At 44.2% G+C, this 16,902-nt stretch overlaps 1 protein-coding gene across 2 annotated transcripts in view; it reads right to left on the bottom strand.

The window, feature by feature from the left end:
- The window catches only part of LRP12 (LDL receptor related protein 12), an 87,273-nt gene extending 72,869 nt beyond the window's left edge, over positions 1 to 14,404 (bottom strand). Inside the window, exon 1 of one of the 2 annotated variants that reach the window (XM_045007368.1) lies at positions 14,054 to 14,404. In XM_045007368.1, coding sequence (XP_044863303.1) covers positions 14,054 to 14,270 — 217 coding nt within the window. In that variant the 5' untranslated portion in view covers positions 14,271 to 14,404. The remainder of the gene's footprint in view (positions 1 to 14,053) is intronic. The other variant, XM_045007369.1, reaches the window with a different exon arrangement.
- Positions 14,405 to 16,902: the final 2,498 nt, after the last annotated feature.

Genomic DNA, 16,902 nt, shown 5'->3' with positions numbered 1-16,902 from the left:
CAAGAAGTGCTGAATGAAAGTGAATGAAATATGAATATTTAAAGCTATATAAAATTAATTACGTATTCAGTTACTGTCTACAAAAGAAAAGAAAATATATAGGGACATTCAACAAAAGCATGGTGGGATTGGTATTCAGTCCTTAGGAAAGCAAATTTAATTTTTCTATGCATGTATTGCTGCACTAGTTAAATGGTTAACTTGTTTATTGTTCTCTGTTCACCAATACCCAATGACTAAACTGTTCAGGTAAGTATGATATTTAACTGCTGCAGCAGCACGGGGGAACACTCACATACTATTATGTGTGTGATCAGAACAATAGCACATTTCTCTCATATGGAACATGAGGCTAATGGACTGATTTCTGGAAATACTGAGCACTCACAGCTTCCAAGAAAGTCAACTGGAGAGGCTCAGCATATCTGAAAGTCAGCCTAACAAACACTCCCTCAATGAATGCAAACACTGGGACTCTACAGCAACTTCACCATACATATTAATAACAGGTAAATTTTGAAAAAGTTTAATCATCAAAACAAAGCAGCAAAGAGTCTTGTGGCACCTTATAGACTAACAGACGTTTTGGAGCATGAGCTTTCGTGGGTGAATACCCACTTCGTCGGATGCATCCAACGAAGTGGGTATTCATCCACGAAAGCTCATGCTCCAAAACGTCTGTTAGTCTATAAGGAGCCACAAGACTCTTTGCTGCTTTTACAGATCCAGACTAACACAGCTACCCCTCTGATATAAAAACAAAGTTACCTTCACTAAGCTGATCAATGGAAGTTCAAGTGAGAGGATGCAAAGAGCTATCATTAGGAAAACTATGCAACTCTGAGATACTGCTTCTACCAGCTGACATAGGAGGAAGGTATGTATAAAAGGTGCATGTAAAATGATGAAGCTGATAATGTTTCACAATCAGCAGAGGACTGGATGATGTCAGAATTTCAGCAAGACCCTCCAAGCCATCTCTGTTCCCACCAGATAAGGATTTATTCTAATAGACAGCTTTCAGTAGTGGCAGCAGTTCTCAACAATGGGCTCACATCAAGCAACTTGCAGAAGGTGCTTCTTTTAAAGAAGAAAACAATGGCCACTGTCTTCAAATGACTGCCTTTTCCAGTAAGGAGTAGTAGAGGCTGGGAAGCTGCCTGGGAATTTGAGGGGGGTGGGGGGAAATTGAAGAGCTACTTCTTACATATGATATAAAGTTGAAAGGGGGGTGAATCTGAAACACAGGAGAATTTCTACCTTTTTGCTTTCCCTCTGGATAACTGTGTGTTCAATTCCAATGAGAGGTTTTGTATTCCTGGGAGGTGGGGAGGTGAGGGGAGGCTGTCTTCCCTCACTATTTAGATGTTTTAGAATATCGTCTTTCCCCACATCACCATTTCTCTGCTTCCCCACACATTTTATAGATACGCCATTCTTCAGGATGTTTGTCAGGCACCACATGCATATCTTGCATGTGCTCAGCACTCCATGTCAAGTTCTCCCACAGTATGCGCACACAGACTGGGAATTAGGAGATCTGCTCTATTCCTGGTTCCACATTCCTGTGTGACTTTGGAGAAGCCACTTAATTTCTCCATACCTCAGTTTCCCTATCTATAAAATGGAAATACTGCTTTACAGGAGTGGTGAGAGATTTCATTAATATTTGTGTATTTCTTAGATACTCGTGTAACCAACTGACACTATCCTGTAAAATCCTGCACAAATTTTAGGTAATTAAGATAGTTCAATAAGGTTTAATTTAAACCTTACTGAATTAGAATTAATACCTATTATTCCTGGGGGAATTCTGCACCAAAAAATTAAAAATTTGTGCACAATATTTTATAATTCTACAAAATTCTGCATATTTTATTTGCCAAAATAACACTATATAATACGCTTGTTTCAATTATTTTTTAATTATTTCAAAATACCTATCAGCAATTATGCCTGTAACAACAGACAAAAAAATTCCTTCAGGAGTAGAGAGTTAAGGAAACCCCTATGACAAATCAGTTCCCATTTCTCTGCCCCCTCTCCCCAGAGCCCAGCAGGGCGTCCACATACCCCTTCCCCAGAGCCCAGCTGTGCCCCTCCCAGCCCAGACACTCTCACTCCCTCTCCACCAGAGCCCAGCCCCAGAGCCCGAGCCCAACCCCAACCCAGACACTCGCACCCTCTCCCTCATGAACCCCAGGATTCAGAGGAAGAAACAGCTTGATGCTGGGTCCTGGGCTTGTACTGAGTTTCCTGTATGCCAGCGGTTCTCAAACTGTAGGCCAGGACACCAAAGTGAGTTGCAACACCATTTTAAAGGGTTCGCCAGGGCTGGTGTTAGATTTGCTGGGGCCCGGGGCCAAAGCCCAAGGGCTTCAGCCCTGGGTGGGGGGCTCAGGTTACAGGACCCCCACCTTGGGCTGAAACCCTTGGGTTTTGGCCTCACTGCCCAGGCAGGCTCAGGCTTTACTACACTACCCAGGAAAGGGAACTAATTTTTTTTTTTTTTTTGGTCAGGAGGAAGTCACAGAGCAATGAAGTTTGAGAACCCCTGCTGTATGCCCACACATGCCCTGAAGGAAGGGGGTGAACTGCAGCTGTCAGGAACCCTCCAGCTCCCGCTCCCTCTCCCTAGCAATGTCTATTTGCCAGCTGGGCTGTGCCAGGTCCAATGATCCCTAGCAGCAGCCAGAAGCTTTGCAGCCCATTTCAAGGGGGGGGGGGGGATTCTGTGCAAAAAAATCATGAACTTCTGCACAAATTCTGCATTGTGCAGTGGCACAGAATTCCCCCACAAGTAACCTCTTGGTAACATATTAAAAATGAAACTGTATGTACTGGCATAGCACTGGATGTACCTTCTATAGTAGGGAGGAGGAATGCTAATCAACTTCCTCCATTATCAGCCTTTGAAATCTCCCTGTAGAGATATTCATAAACTAGTTCAAACCAGATTCTCCAGAGATCAGCAAAGAAAAGATTTTGGGATAAAAAGCCTGAGTTTAGGCTGCCTCAGGGCCTTCTTCCCGATCCTGCAATTGGATAGACGCCATGGTCCCCAGAGACCCCAATCCTTATAGGAAGGATTGAAATGACTTGCTACTGAAGCCTCATAAGACTGTGTGCTTGGGGGGGGGGAGAGGAGGGAAATTTGAAGGACTTATCCTGCTAGAATCCATGTTAGAGCTGGGATGAACTCTGGTAAGCTTATTAGCATGCATGTAGGTTCTTTTAGTATGTTTTCTCTGTAATTTTTTTACCCTGCTTGGAAAACTGTGTGGTAACTTATATTTAGGGCTGTCGATTAATCACAATTAAGTCACGCAATTAACTCAAAAAAATTAATTGTGATTAATTTCAGTTTTAATCACACTATTAAATAGAATACCAATTTAAATTTATTACCTATTTTGGATATTTTTCTACATTTTCAAATATATTGATTTCAATTACAACGTAGAATACAAAATGTACAGTGCTCACTTTATATCTATTTGATTACAAATATTTGCACTGTAAAAGTGATAAAAGAAATAGTATTTTTCAATTCACCTCATACAAATACTGTAGTGCAATATCTATTGTGAAAGTGCAAGTTACAAATGTAGTATTTTTGTGTTACATAACTGCACTCAAAAACAAAACAATGTAAAACTTTAGCGCCTACAAGTCCACTCAGTTCTACTTCTTGTTCAGCCAATTGCTAAGACAAACAAGTTTGTTTACATTTGCAGGAGATAATGCTGCCTGCTTCTTATTTTCAATGTCACCCAAAAGTGAGAACAGATGTTCGCACAGAACTTCTGTAGCTGGCATTATAAGGTATTTACGTGCCAGATATGCTAAACATTCGTATGCCCCTTCATGCTTCGGCCACCATTACAGAGGACATACTTCCATGCTGAAAACACTCATTAAAAAAATAATGCATTAATTAAATTTGTGACTGAATTCCTTAGGGGAGAATTGTCTGTATCCTGCTCTATGTGCGCCCGCCTACTAACAAGGGAGACTGACGACTAGCCACCGAAATGCCGCCAAGGAGCATGGCCGCCGGACAAGCAGCCACCGAAATGCTGTTGCTTCTTGGACGCCTCTTGATGACGCTGCTTCTCGGCGGCATTTCGGTGGTTGCTTGTCCGGTGGCCGCGCTCCTCAGCGGCATTTCCGCAGCTACTCATCAGGTGCCCGCCACACTGAAAGGTTGGGGACCACTGTCTCATGTTATAGCAGTCTCAGATGATGACCCAGTATATATTGTTCGTTTTAAAAACACTTTCACTGTAGATGTGACAAAACGCAAAGAAGATACCCAAGGATAGCTACAGCACTCGATCCAAGGTTTAAGAATCTGAAGTGCCTTCCAAAATCTGAGAGAGAAGAGGTGTCAAGCATGCTTTCAGAAGTCTTAAAAGAGCAACACTCTGATGTGGAAATTACAGACCCGAAACCACCAAAAAGGAAAATCAATCTTCTGTTGGTGGCATCTAACTCAGATGATGAAAATTAACATGCGTCAGTCCACTCTGCTTTAGAACATTATTGAGCAGAATCCGTCATCAGCATGGACATGTGTCCTCTGGAATGGTGGTTGAAGCATGAAGGGACATATGAATCTTTAACATATGTGGCACATAAATATCTTGCGACGTCAGCTACAACAGAGCCATGCGAACGCCTGTTCTCACTATCAGGTGACATTGTAAACAAGAAGCGGGCAGCATTATCTCCTGCAAATGTAAACAAACTTGTTTGTCTGAGCGATTGACTGAACAAGAAGTAGGACTGAGTGGACTTGTAGGCTCTAAAGTTTTGCATTGTTTTGTTTTTGAGTGCAGGGTTTGTTTCTTTTTTTTTTACATAATTCTACATTTGTAAGTAGAACTTTATCATGAAAGAGATTGCACTACAGTATTTGTATTAGATTAATTGAAAAATACTATTTCTTTTTTTCACAGTGCAAATATTTGTAACAAATATAAAGTGAGCACTGTACACTTTGTATTTTGTGTTGTAACTGAAATCAATATATTTTAAGAGGTAGAAAACATCAAAAATAATTGAATAAATGGTATTCTATTACTGTTTAACAGCATGATTAATTACACAATTAATTTTTCTAAATCGCTTGACATCCCTATTAGTAGTAGCAATATTTTATCAGTCTCTGAAGAGAAAGCAAGCAGGTCTGTTTAAGGAAAATGTCTTTACTGGGAAATACACAGTGAAGGAGGAGAAATGTTCCAGTCAAAAAGGGGGAGAGACTTGTGTCTCCACCCAAGAAAGGCAACAGCTAGGAAGCTGTAAGCCTGAGAGTGGGTGACCCTGTTAGACCACTGAGGGGAAATATAGGTATAATTGCCCTGAACTGACACACTCAGAACTTAGAAAATACAGAAGTCTAGAGTTACTATACAAAACTGCATGTTACATACAAATCCCCAACCTTTGGGAGTATTTTTATTAGCAGATTATATTTGTGAAACACAGTGAATTTTGAAGGTAATTAGGTTGACTGTTCTTTCAGTGTAAAATCATTTTGAAGAAGCTCAGCACCTAAGATCATTGGTTTATGAAAGAAAGTTCTTTCACAAGAAATCCCAAACGTACAAAAGGTAGCAAAAAAAACAAAAAAAAAACCCCACAGAAACAAGGTCATTTGTTGCAAAACTCTCAATATTCAGACGGCATCTGAATCAAAGTAATTGATGTGACAAGTTCTAAAATTTTAAATCCAGTGACCATAACTAAAAATATATATTGAGAAGGAGTTGTATTCTTTAGGGTATGTTTGTTTTAAATTTGCATGAAAAATACTGTTACATTTGTAAGGGATGTAATCTATTTTCATTAATGCATAATTCCTTATTGACAACTTTGCTTATAATCAATAGTAATAAGCCATGGTTTAAAATCACTAATTTCCTGCTGAGGTTGCTATTAAAGAAGAGGATGACAGCACTATGAGATCTATAGTTCTGAGAAGTATTAAGAGGAAGTTCAAAACATTTCATGGTACCTAATTTTCCATTTAAAAAAAATCCTTCTCTTATTTACAGTATTTAAATGCTACTGAATAAAACTAAGTAGATACATACAGGGCCGGTGCAAGGAAGTTTTGCGCCCTAGGCGAAACTTCCACCTTGCGCCACCCTTCCAGCTAGCCCCCCCCCCATCCCCCCGCGGCAGCTAACCCCGCTCGGGGAGACTCCTCCCTCCCATCCCCCCGCGGCAGCTAACCCCGCCCAGGGAGACTCCCCCCATCCCCCCACGGCAGCTAACCCTGCCTGGGGAGACTCCCCCCCCGTGTGGCAGCTAACCCTGCCTGGGGAGCCCGCCCAAGCTCACCTCGGCTCCATCTCCTCCGCTGAGCACGCTGGCGCGCTCTAATTCTCCTCCCCTCCCAGGCTTGCAGCGCCGATTGGAGGAGACTTAGAGCGGGGACTGTGTGCTCAGCCAAGGAGGCAGCCCAATCCACAAAATATTTTTTGATAACATGGAAGTTCTCAGCTTGTTCTTCACAAAAACATTAATCTTAGCAGACAAGGAATACTGCTGTTCCAAAATGTAGCATTTTATATAATTATTTAAAAGGCTGACAGATGCCATAAAATAAGCTAGTGCAGTCATTAGTACTCTATGCTGTCACAGAAAATGAAATCAAGCTCAGAAAATTTCCTTTCTGCTCCGATGAGGGGGGAAAAAACAAAAATGGGTGAAGATTTCCACTTGAAGGAATACACCTGGGAGGGTGAAAATTATTGAGTTAGGCTTCAATACACTAAGTTTTAAAGAACAAGTAATAATAAAAACATGTTCTACTCAAATTAAGAGCTTCTTTGCTAGCAAAATTCACAATTTGTTCATAACGCCTCTCTATGGAATGTCACCATAAAAACACCACCACTCTTACAGTGGAGCTCCTGATGAGCTAATTTCAGGTAGATTGACTGGATCCTCTAATTTCTATTTAACTCTTTAAATTGCATTACCTTGCACAAAAGAATGGATTGCTTAAAATTCTATGATTACAGTATACATTTTAAACAGGTTATTAACAGCAGATTTCCAGATACACTAGTAAATTTAAAACTGCAAAAGACTGATCACCACCCTCAAATAAATGTTGTTAACCTCAAGCATTGCTAAAACATGTCCCTAAATTTCCAAGATTTCACCACTGAAAAGCACTTAGACCTTTTCAAGGAAGTGCTACTTGCTGATGTTGTATTTAAGTATATAAATTCCTTTGTATGTGCATACATGCAAGTAATTTTGTTATATTTATCTACACCAGTGGTCCCCAAACTTTCCAGGGTTGCGCCCTCCCTTACCCCTGTCTGCACCCCCACACCAAGCCAGGGCTGGGAGCAGGGCCGCTGCTCAGGGAGGGTGGGGGCATGTACAGGATCAGGGGCAGAGGCTGGGGCTGCAGCTGAGGGCAGGTCTAGGGCTGGGAATGGAGCCAGTGCCAGGGACTGAGGCTGAGGGCAGGGCCCAGAACAGAGCCATGACCAGGGGCTGAGGCTGGGGGCGGGGCCTGCGGCTGGGGCCAGAGCAGTGCTAGAAGCAGAGGGGGGCTGGATGGTGCTCCCTCCCCACCACCTCTTGTGGGGGCTGGCCTGGACCCACCACACCCCCCATAACATTCCTCCATGCCCCCCTACAGGGGTGCACACCACAGTTTGGGGACCTCTGATCTGCAAACATGGCCTGTATATGAAGGCAAGAATTCAGCATTTTGTAGTTTCTAAAGCTATTCCAATCCACTTTCTTCTCAGACCAAATTATAATCCTTGAGAAAATTATTGTTTGAAGAGAACACAATTTAAATAATACACATAAGACTTTGGAACTGTTGAAGTTTGTTTCAAATTTTAGATATGTTTAGTAGTTTATTGCCAACCATGCTGCACACTTTATTTACAATTTGTCTAGACAGTGTTCTGCAATACCATAAGAAGTTGTCAAGGAATAGTCTTTGTGTAGATTTAGACTAGAGGTCCAAGCAGAACCTAAATCTAATAATTTTATTTCCTCTGTATTCACTAAGGCTGTTCATGGTTCTCAAATGCTATTGCATTTTATAACAGATTTAGTTGAGTCCCCAAGCTCCACATTGTTAGCTGTCAAGTTCCAGAACTACCAGCTTTTTAGGTTCCTAAGGCCAGGGACAAAGAGTTCAACAACAACAACAGAGGGTTACCAGCAAACCTATTCAATTGGTACTCACCTATGTAATCAAGCTACCCAACTCATGCTTTTAATTATAACTGTGAGAGGGAGGGCACACATAGGAGTGACAGCCGGGGAAAGAAGAGGCTGGGCCTGGAGTTAGGGAGTATACATACTACAGCAATCAGGTAACAGCTAAGGGACACAAACTTCAGCCAACCCAGCAGCAACATTCAGGCCTAATTAGTTGGGTCCCCGGAGGAGGGAATATACTCAATGGGTAAGGCAGCTACAAAGGGCCTGATCCCCAAACATTTTTTCTGCACTCATGTCTCAGCAAGCAAATAGGAGCCCCTGAGCAGCTCCAGCACACCCAGTAATAGTCTGGGGATTGGATCACCTGACTATTCACAAGTCACAGCTTGCTCATTCACTCAATCAGGACGAACAGTAAAGAACAGGGATTCAAAATTTCCATGACACCTCACTGCCTGAGGACTAAGCATAATTGTACTTGGGTATGCACAAGTTGCTTAGCATCCTTCTGCTTCTGTTCCTTACCTTCCCTTCCTACTCTTGAAGCAGTGACTCAAATGCTGACTTGATCCTCACTCCCTCTCCCCACCCCCAACTGCCACCAGTGAAAACAGAAGTGGATCCCTTACTTTCTTCTCTCTCCACCCATTTAATTAAAAAATTAAAACGATTAAAAACAGAAAAGAAAACCAAGCAGAGTCTGGGCCATATTGTTCCTTCTCTTTCCTATTAAACAGAACTTATTAAAGAGAACTTACTCCCTTTCCTCTCCCTCCGCAACATAGAAGGCATGACTGTCTTTTTGTGAAGGTCCTTCCCAACTTAGGATCCTCTGTCACCACAGCTTTTGCAGGCTTTGTGAACTGCTCTGCCCAGGGCTATTAATTAAACCTTGGCCATGGAATCAGTTGCTTTTTCAGTACCTTCTGACATGAAGCATGTTAGAGAAATGGAAAGATGTGGTCTCCACAACAGAGACGCCTTCACTAATTAAACCCACCATACAATTCAGCCCTAGGATATGGCATCCTGCTGCACAGCGCTGCAATTCAAAGACATGAAATGATGATTTTACATTTCCTTTTCCCAACTGATATGCTGTGAAACACCCCTTGCAGACATTCAGCTTTAGCCTGCCTTACTTTACCATGTCAATATAAGAAATTTTAAAATGTTATGTTTCCAAGCTAGTAGTAAATAACTGTTCTGTTGGAAACAATTTGAGATGATAGTTGTACATATCCTGTTAAAGATATTTTCATTTACTTTAAGAAGGGAAGCATGCTACAGTAGTTTCTTCCCTAAACCCCTGCAGCACATATACAAAGAAGGATAAGTGGAAAACAAAATGTGCTGATTTGTATGGGAAGCAGACCACCCATCCCTGGTGTTCATAATACTGCCACATCTTGTGAATTAAGCCTCTGAGGTCATTATGCCTTTGAAAACAACTTCCTTTAACTCTACCTAAGGGGGGAAAAGGTAGAACTACTGTTTGATGACAGAGTTTTGTTATACAAAGGATAATTTGCATGCATTTATTATAACCCTGATTATGGAAAACTTCAATTATTTAATACAAGCTTCAGTTTCTCAAAAGAATTCATTTGAGCCCGAGGCTCTCTTTGGCAGTACTAAGAGCTTGTGTACACTTAAAATGCTACAGCAGCACAACTGTAACGCTTCAGCATAAACATTGCCTATGCCTACAGGAGGGATTCTCCCATCAGGGTAGGTAATCCATCTCCCGTGCGGATGGGACTGGGGTCAGCGCCTGTGGCCAGTGCGTGGAGGGAGCCCGGGACTGGAACTGGGGGCCAGCGCCTGCTGCTCTGAAGCTGGAAGCAGGGGCCAGAGGCTGAAGCTCCGCAGCTGGAAGCCAGGGCTGCGTGGCCATAGCCAGAGGGGGGCAATACCTGCTGCCCCACGGTCAGAGCCTGGGGCCGCACAGCCAGGTTCCTGAAGTTCTGCTGCTGGAGCCTGCTGCCCAAACCGCCTCCCCAGTGTGGGTCAAAAACTTATCTTGCTCCTGCAGCATTGTGTCCCACCTCTCTCCAGAGACGGTGCAGGGTAGCACATCCAGGAGCAACAAGGAGGAGTGCAAAGGGCTGATGCTTTGCCTCCCACCATCACCACCCAGGAGGATGCCGTGGCCACATGAAAAGCCTCTGGTGGCTGCATGCGGCCACAGTGGCCATGCTTGAGAACGTTGCTCTAGTGGCTGCTGCTCTTCCATTTACTAGAGGTTCTCTGAGTCTGTAGACATCACTGCATCAGTTGTGCACAGGCCATATTTTCGAGCATTTTGCAACCATGTGGTCTACAAACTTTTAAAATGAAAGCTAGGATTTAGGTTTCATAGTACGACCTTGCAGTTGGCGCCAAAGGCAAGGGTCTATTGTAAGTATACCTAACCTGGCCCCAATCCCAAAGGGCACCTAAAGCACAATTGTGAAGAGCAAGTTAGATTTATGCCCCCTTGCACAGAAGATGGTGAAAGATTTTATTCAGACAAATTCTAGGACTCTTTGTAATAACAGGCACTAAAGTATATTTATGGGTTTGTACTATCTGATTCAAGTAGGCTGATAAATTTATTATTTTTATTTTCAAGGAATACAAAACCATTCTAACATGCTGGTTTTAATAGTTGTGTTAAAAGTAATTCCAACAAACAATGACTGCTTATCGAAATACCTTGTCCAGTAAATTGTAAAAGTAATATTACTAAAAAGAATCTGAATTTAGCGTATGGCAATTTGTTAAGCTAAACGATCTTGTTGGGAGAACGTGTTTTGGCTCTCAAATCAACCTACAAGAATTATCATTTCTTTAGGAAATTAACTAAACTATCCTAGCAAAGTTCTTCTCACCCACTTGCCTGAGTCAAGCAATTGTTTTTAAATGGATGAGTAAATTATTATTCCTCCCTCTCTCATCATTATAGACTGGTAGGAGAGTAAAATTTGTACCGGAATGGTACGTTTTCATGGCAATTCTGCAAGCTGAACTAAAAAAGAAAAACTGATTTACAATACGGTTATTGTAAATCAAATCACCTCATCTCTCTCTAAAACCTGGACTTGTACTGGTCCACGACCACATACCTCAAGTCTCAGAACACTAATATTTTTTCCTACAGCAATTTATTTTCCTGGTCAGCAAATAAGTCAGACATCTGTTGGCCAATGACTGATATAAAAGATGAGTCCTTCAAGAAAGGTTAGAGACGGCACCCTGGTAGAAGTCTCAACACCCTTTTTCTCCTTGGCAATAAACATAACAGAGGAGATTGAGCTGCTCAGCAAGGCATTGCCCAAGGAAATCATTTGTGGAGCTCCCAGACTCAGTTCTCCTCTTATCTTTGACTAGTAGGTCCTTGGTAAAAACCTTGTCAAACCTGACCAAAGCTCCATGATGTGATCAAGGAAGATTTTTTTTCCAAATATATAGATATGTTAGACATCTTATTACAAAGTACACATATGATTTTATAATACTGTACAAATACTGTAAATGACATCAGGAATCACTATTATAAACATGATTTCCTTTTTGTTTGGTTTAGTCAAAAAGCCTCAGAGCAATTAAAAAAATTAACTCATAGTGGCTGAGTGCCATGCAAACTGCATGGACGGACATACACACAGTTTCCTAAAAAATGAAATCCTGTCTGCTTTACATGGAAATTAAAGATCACGGAGTACATTCCATAGCATTCCCAGTGTCTTGGGCCAAGATTTCCCTACCACTTCCTGCTGTACTACAGGTCAGTTTTCTTCCAACTGTGGCTTTATTTCATTTGCGCTGATGCCATATTGGTGCATACTCCAAACCTTGACCAATTTACTTACAAGTTATACTCCTTATCCCTATCTATCTATTCTTCCTAATTCTGGTAATTTCAATGTTGACAGCACATTGCAAAATTTTGGGCTCTGGTATCTTTGCCTCTTCAGTCCTGCATGGTATGTTTTTTTTAAAAAAGAAACTGAAGGAGATATTACTTCTGTCAAAGATGCCAAAATAGCTGTGTATTCCTGTGTATATTCCTGTGTATATCATTTGATGGCATGATAATTGAAACTAAGGGCACTGATAAAAAATGCTGAAGAACTTAGGAATTTCTGCAAGGGAGAAGAAAATCTAATGGATGAATGTGATACAAGATCAGGCCTCATTCTACACACAAGTATTCTCATGATTTCAATAGGATTACTCACATGTGTAAATTTAAACACATGTAAGGGCTTGTCCATGTTATAGATTTATGCGCCACGGCAGTTGCAGTTAATATAGCAGTAGCTACATCAACACAGATCTCCAGGATAGATGTGCTGCTCCAGTGTAAAATGGGGCTTGCATCCATTCAATTTACCCATTTCCAACTTGCAGTAGTGCATTGCATCTACCTTGGAGGGTTACAGTGCTATCAGCAACGTAACTATGTTAGCGTAGCTACACTGGTGCAAAAATCTCGGGATCAGGAACCTGTAAGGTTGTGTCTACAATGCAGCTGTTATGCCTCCCAGGCTGGGTACACAGCATTGCACTAGCTCTGCTCCCCCATGCAAGCTAGAAATGGACATTGGGGCTCAGACTCTCAAGCCCTCCCAACCCGCTTGGTCCGAGCTCATGTGGCTAGCTTGAGTATCTGCCAGAGCTTCAATGTCCACATTGCTATTTTCTGTGTGCTACCTCCAGCAAAGCTAGCATGAGTCTTTCAATGCAGCCAGAAGACTTGTTCCCAGCTGCAATGTAGATATACCCTAAGTGTTTGCAGGATCAGGGCCTTACACCTGTTCTGTTAATTAGCACAACAAACCCTGAAGCCTCAAATTTAACAATATACTTAAGCACATACTTAAGGTTTGGCAAGGGCCTAAGTAGCTTGCTGAATCAGCACTGCAATTTGTAAGCTCTTCACAGCATAAAACATTCTTTACCTTAGGAAAACACTTTTAACACACTGTGGGACATAATGAAAACAAATAACACCAGAACCCAGTAATGAAATTCTGTCCTCAGGCAGAACTCACAAAGAAGCCAACAGGAATTTTCCACAGTAAAATCTGAGTAACAACTGCTGGATTTGGCCTATTGTCTGTAAGTCACTCTGAAATACTTTGTGAGGAGAAATTCTGCAAGAGATAGAAATGATAAGTATTTCTTTACACTAGGCTGAGATTTAGGAAAGAAATATGGGTGTTTATGTTAATATAATAAACACAGTGTTATTACAAAGGCTGAACAAAAACAAAAAAAGCCAAAACAAAAGCTCAAGGCCTTTCTGTGTGTGAGGAACTCATCACATAATATTAGCATTATCATGTTATCATCCAACATAGTCCGGGGACCACATCCAGTGATGACCAGGCCTCATCTGTCTCAAACTGGCCAGGCTGGAGCACTTTGCAGGGATTTATTAATTCGGTGATTTTTACAGTCACACACCGGCTCTGGAGTTTGCAGATGCGCATAGGGGGAAGGAGGTATCTGGGCCAAGTCCCAGGCTGAGTTTAAGGGAGCCCCTGGGGAAGAGTCCACCACCACCATCGGCTGAAACAACAACAGGGAGATACGGCTGAAGAGAGGGCCTGGGGGAGGGGGTTAAATCGAGATCAGGCGCGGGGAAGGGGCTTGGGGGAGACAGGGTTGGGGTAATGAAACCGGGGCGGGGTAGGGAACCACGGGAACCTCTCCCTAGCAGTGGGGCTGCGATGCCCGCCCCTCACACACGGAGGAGGAAGGAGACAAAGCAGCCTTCATCCGCCAACCCTCCTCCGCAGGCGGCCCCCCTGCCCGGGGGCGGCGGGGCCCCTCAGACACGGGTACCTACCGCAACAGGAGAAGACGAGGAACAGGAGCTGCGCCGACCGCCAGCCTGGGGACGCTTTTGTGCTCCAACAAGGGGCCATAACACCGCCACGGGGGGAAGAGCTGTAGCCGCCGAGCCCCGCGCTAGAGCCGCCGCCGCGGGAGGGGCCGGGCGCCCCCTCAGACCTGAGCCCAGCGGAGCTGCCTGCCTCGGGGGGAGCTAGCGGCCCTCGCCTCATCCGTCGGCTCGGGGATCCATGAGACGCCGCCGGCCCCGGCCTCCTTCTCGCGCGCTCCGGCGGGGCTCAGTGCAGCTGCGCAGCGGATGGCCGAGCGCATGGATTTGCGCTCCACGGGCCCCGGACGGGAAGGGGAACCGGCGGCGGGGAGAGGAGCAGCAGCCCGAGCTCCACCCCCACTGCTGGCCGAGGAGGGGGCGGGGCTTGACGAGGTGGCGGCGCCGCGGCCCGCCCCCGCCTCGGTGTCCTCTTGCTCCCCGCTGGCCTCGGGGAGGGCAGGGCTCATTCTGGCGGGAGCCTCCTAAAATGTGCCCCGGCCCACAGGAGGGGGCCCAGCTGACGGCCCGGAGCTCCCCGAGAAACGCAGCCCCTGCCGCATCTTCCCGCCTGCAGGTGTCAGTCAGCCCCAGGCCACAGCCTCTTGCACTAGTGACGACTGCCCAGCTGAGAGAGGCGGGAAAGGCTCCAGCCTCTTGGCCCTTGCAGACGCTGGCCAGGCCATCATGCGGCTTATGGCTTGCTTGTCTACACCTAAATTGCTGCAGCGGCGCCTCAGTGTGGGCACTACCTGTGCCAAAAGGAGGGATGTGCCCATCAGCGTAGATAATCCGCCTCCTGAGGCAGTAGCTAGGCCAACAGGAGAATTAGCCTGTCAACCTAGGGCTGGTTACAATGGGGGTGAGGTGGGTTTAACTGTCCCTCGGGGTGTGGGTTTTTCACAGTCCCGAGCAATGTACAGTAAAAGCTGTATCTGGCACTTTTGCCAGCCGGAAAGCTCTATAAACTGGCATTTCAGATCTTCATTGAAAGTCCGGTTTATATCCGAATGGTGTGGAGCAGGCTCCCTATCTGGCTCCGCGTGGGTCACCGCTATGTCCCTGTTGCTTCTATGCGGAGATGTGGCCAGGCACCTCTGCGCACTGACCCCACCCAACCTGCCTGCTTCGCAGCTCCCATTGGCCAGGAACCATGGCCAACAGGAGCTGTGGGGATGGTGACTGCGGGCGGAGGCAGCACACCTAGCCGCACCTCTGCCTGCGAGCAGCAGGGAAATGTCGCCACTTGCGGAAAGCCAACCAAGGTGAATGTTGCCTGGATCTGGCACAGCACACCCCCTCCCGTGCCCCAGCTCTGAGCCCCCTCCTGCACCCAAACTCCCTCCTTCTTAGTAACCAGAATTTTTAACTTACCCGGCACCCCCCATTCCTCCAACATGCTGGATAACAAAGCTTTTACTATAGTTATATTAACCTAATTTCTTAGTGCAGACCAGGCCTTAATCAACAAATGCACAGCCAATATACATGTTAGGCATAGGTGACCATGCACAGGAAAAGCTAGGGCCATTTTACAGAACAAAGTGTTTAAAATACCTAAGGGTGTATTTTTAACTTTTAATGCTCATCTCAATAGATTTCTTTTAAGGTCAGGAAAGCAAGATTCAGGAAGATGTTATTCAAAATGCATATGAGTCCAGTGCCCTCTCTGCTACCGCCTACCTCAGTCACTGTAGACAACACCACAATCCTGCTTGTCACTCAACCCTGCAAACTTGGGCATCATCTTCAAATCAAACTCCTTTCTAAGTGTTCGTATCCAAGCTACATCAAAATTTTACAGATTCTTTCTGCAGAGTATAACATAAGAACAGCCATAGTAGGTCAGACCAAAGGTCCATCTGGCCCAGTGTCCTGTCTTCCAGCAGTGGCCAATGCCAGATGCTTCAGAGGGAATGACCAGAATAGGCAATCAAGTGATCTGTCTCCTGTTGTCCACTCCCAGCTTCTGGCAAACAGAGGCTAGGGACACTAAGAGCGTGGTGTTGTATCCCTGACTATCTTGGCTAACAGCCATTGATAGACCTCTCAGTGATATGGCATCATCTCAACATTTCTAAGATACAGCCTTTCCTATCTACCCACACAGAAAACACTCTCATCCAGCCTCTTGTGTCTTGTGTCTCAATTATTGCCAGAACTTTCTCTCCGGCTTTGACAAACGCGTATTCATTCAGAATGCTGCTGCAAAGATGATTTTCCTAACCTGTTGTGTTCACCATGTCACCACTTTCTCTGCTTATGTCCCCCTTCTCTGTCACATCAAACACAAGCTACTTGTCTTTACTTTCAGGGTCCTTCACACCCTATCACCCCCTATCTGTCATCTTTCATTCACTATCATGCTGTTGACTTGCATGATAATCTAATCACTCCATGCACCTCTAAGCCTCCATTACCCAGTTATTAAATGTTTAAGCAAGCACCCTCCATTCACACTCCCCCATATATATCAATAAAACTAACACATTATCCTCCTGCAAAACTCTCCTTAACACTATTTTTCCACAATGCCTACAAAAAAAACTTAACAATTAGGTCCATTGGGGTGCTGGGACCACAGCCTATCATGCTAACCAATATTGTCTCATTGTACTCTCCCATCAAGCTCTCTATCTATCTGTTGTGTCTTGTCTTATGCTCTTTGGGGCAGAGACTGTCTTTTTGTTCTGTTTATGCAGCACCTAGCACAATGAGATCCTAGTCCTTGACTGGGTCTCCTAGGTGCTATGGTAATATAAATAGTAAATAATAAAACAATTATTTTAAAAAAACCACATTGATTTTGAGCTTCT

This window comes from Mauremys mutica, chromosome 2 (assembly GCF_020497125.1).
Source record: "Mauremys mutica isolate MM-2020 ecotype Southern chromosome 2, ASM2049712v1, whole genome shotgun sequence".
NCBI classification, from domain to species: domain Eukaryota; kingdom Metazoa; phylum Chordata; order Testudines; family Geoemydidae; genus Mauremys; species Mauremys mutica.
The sequence above is the reverse complement of the archived record's forward strand: the minus strand, read 5'-3'. Positions and strand labels throughout refer to the sequence as shown.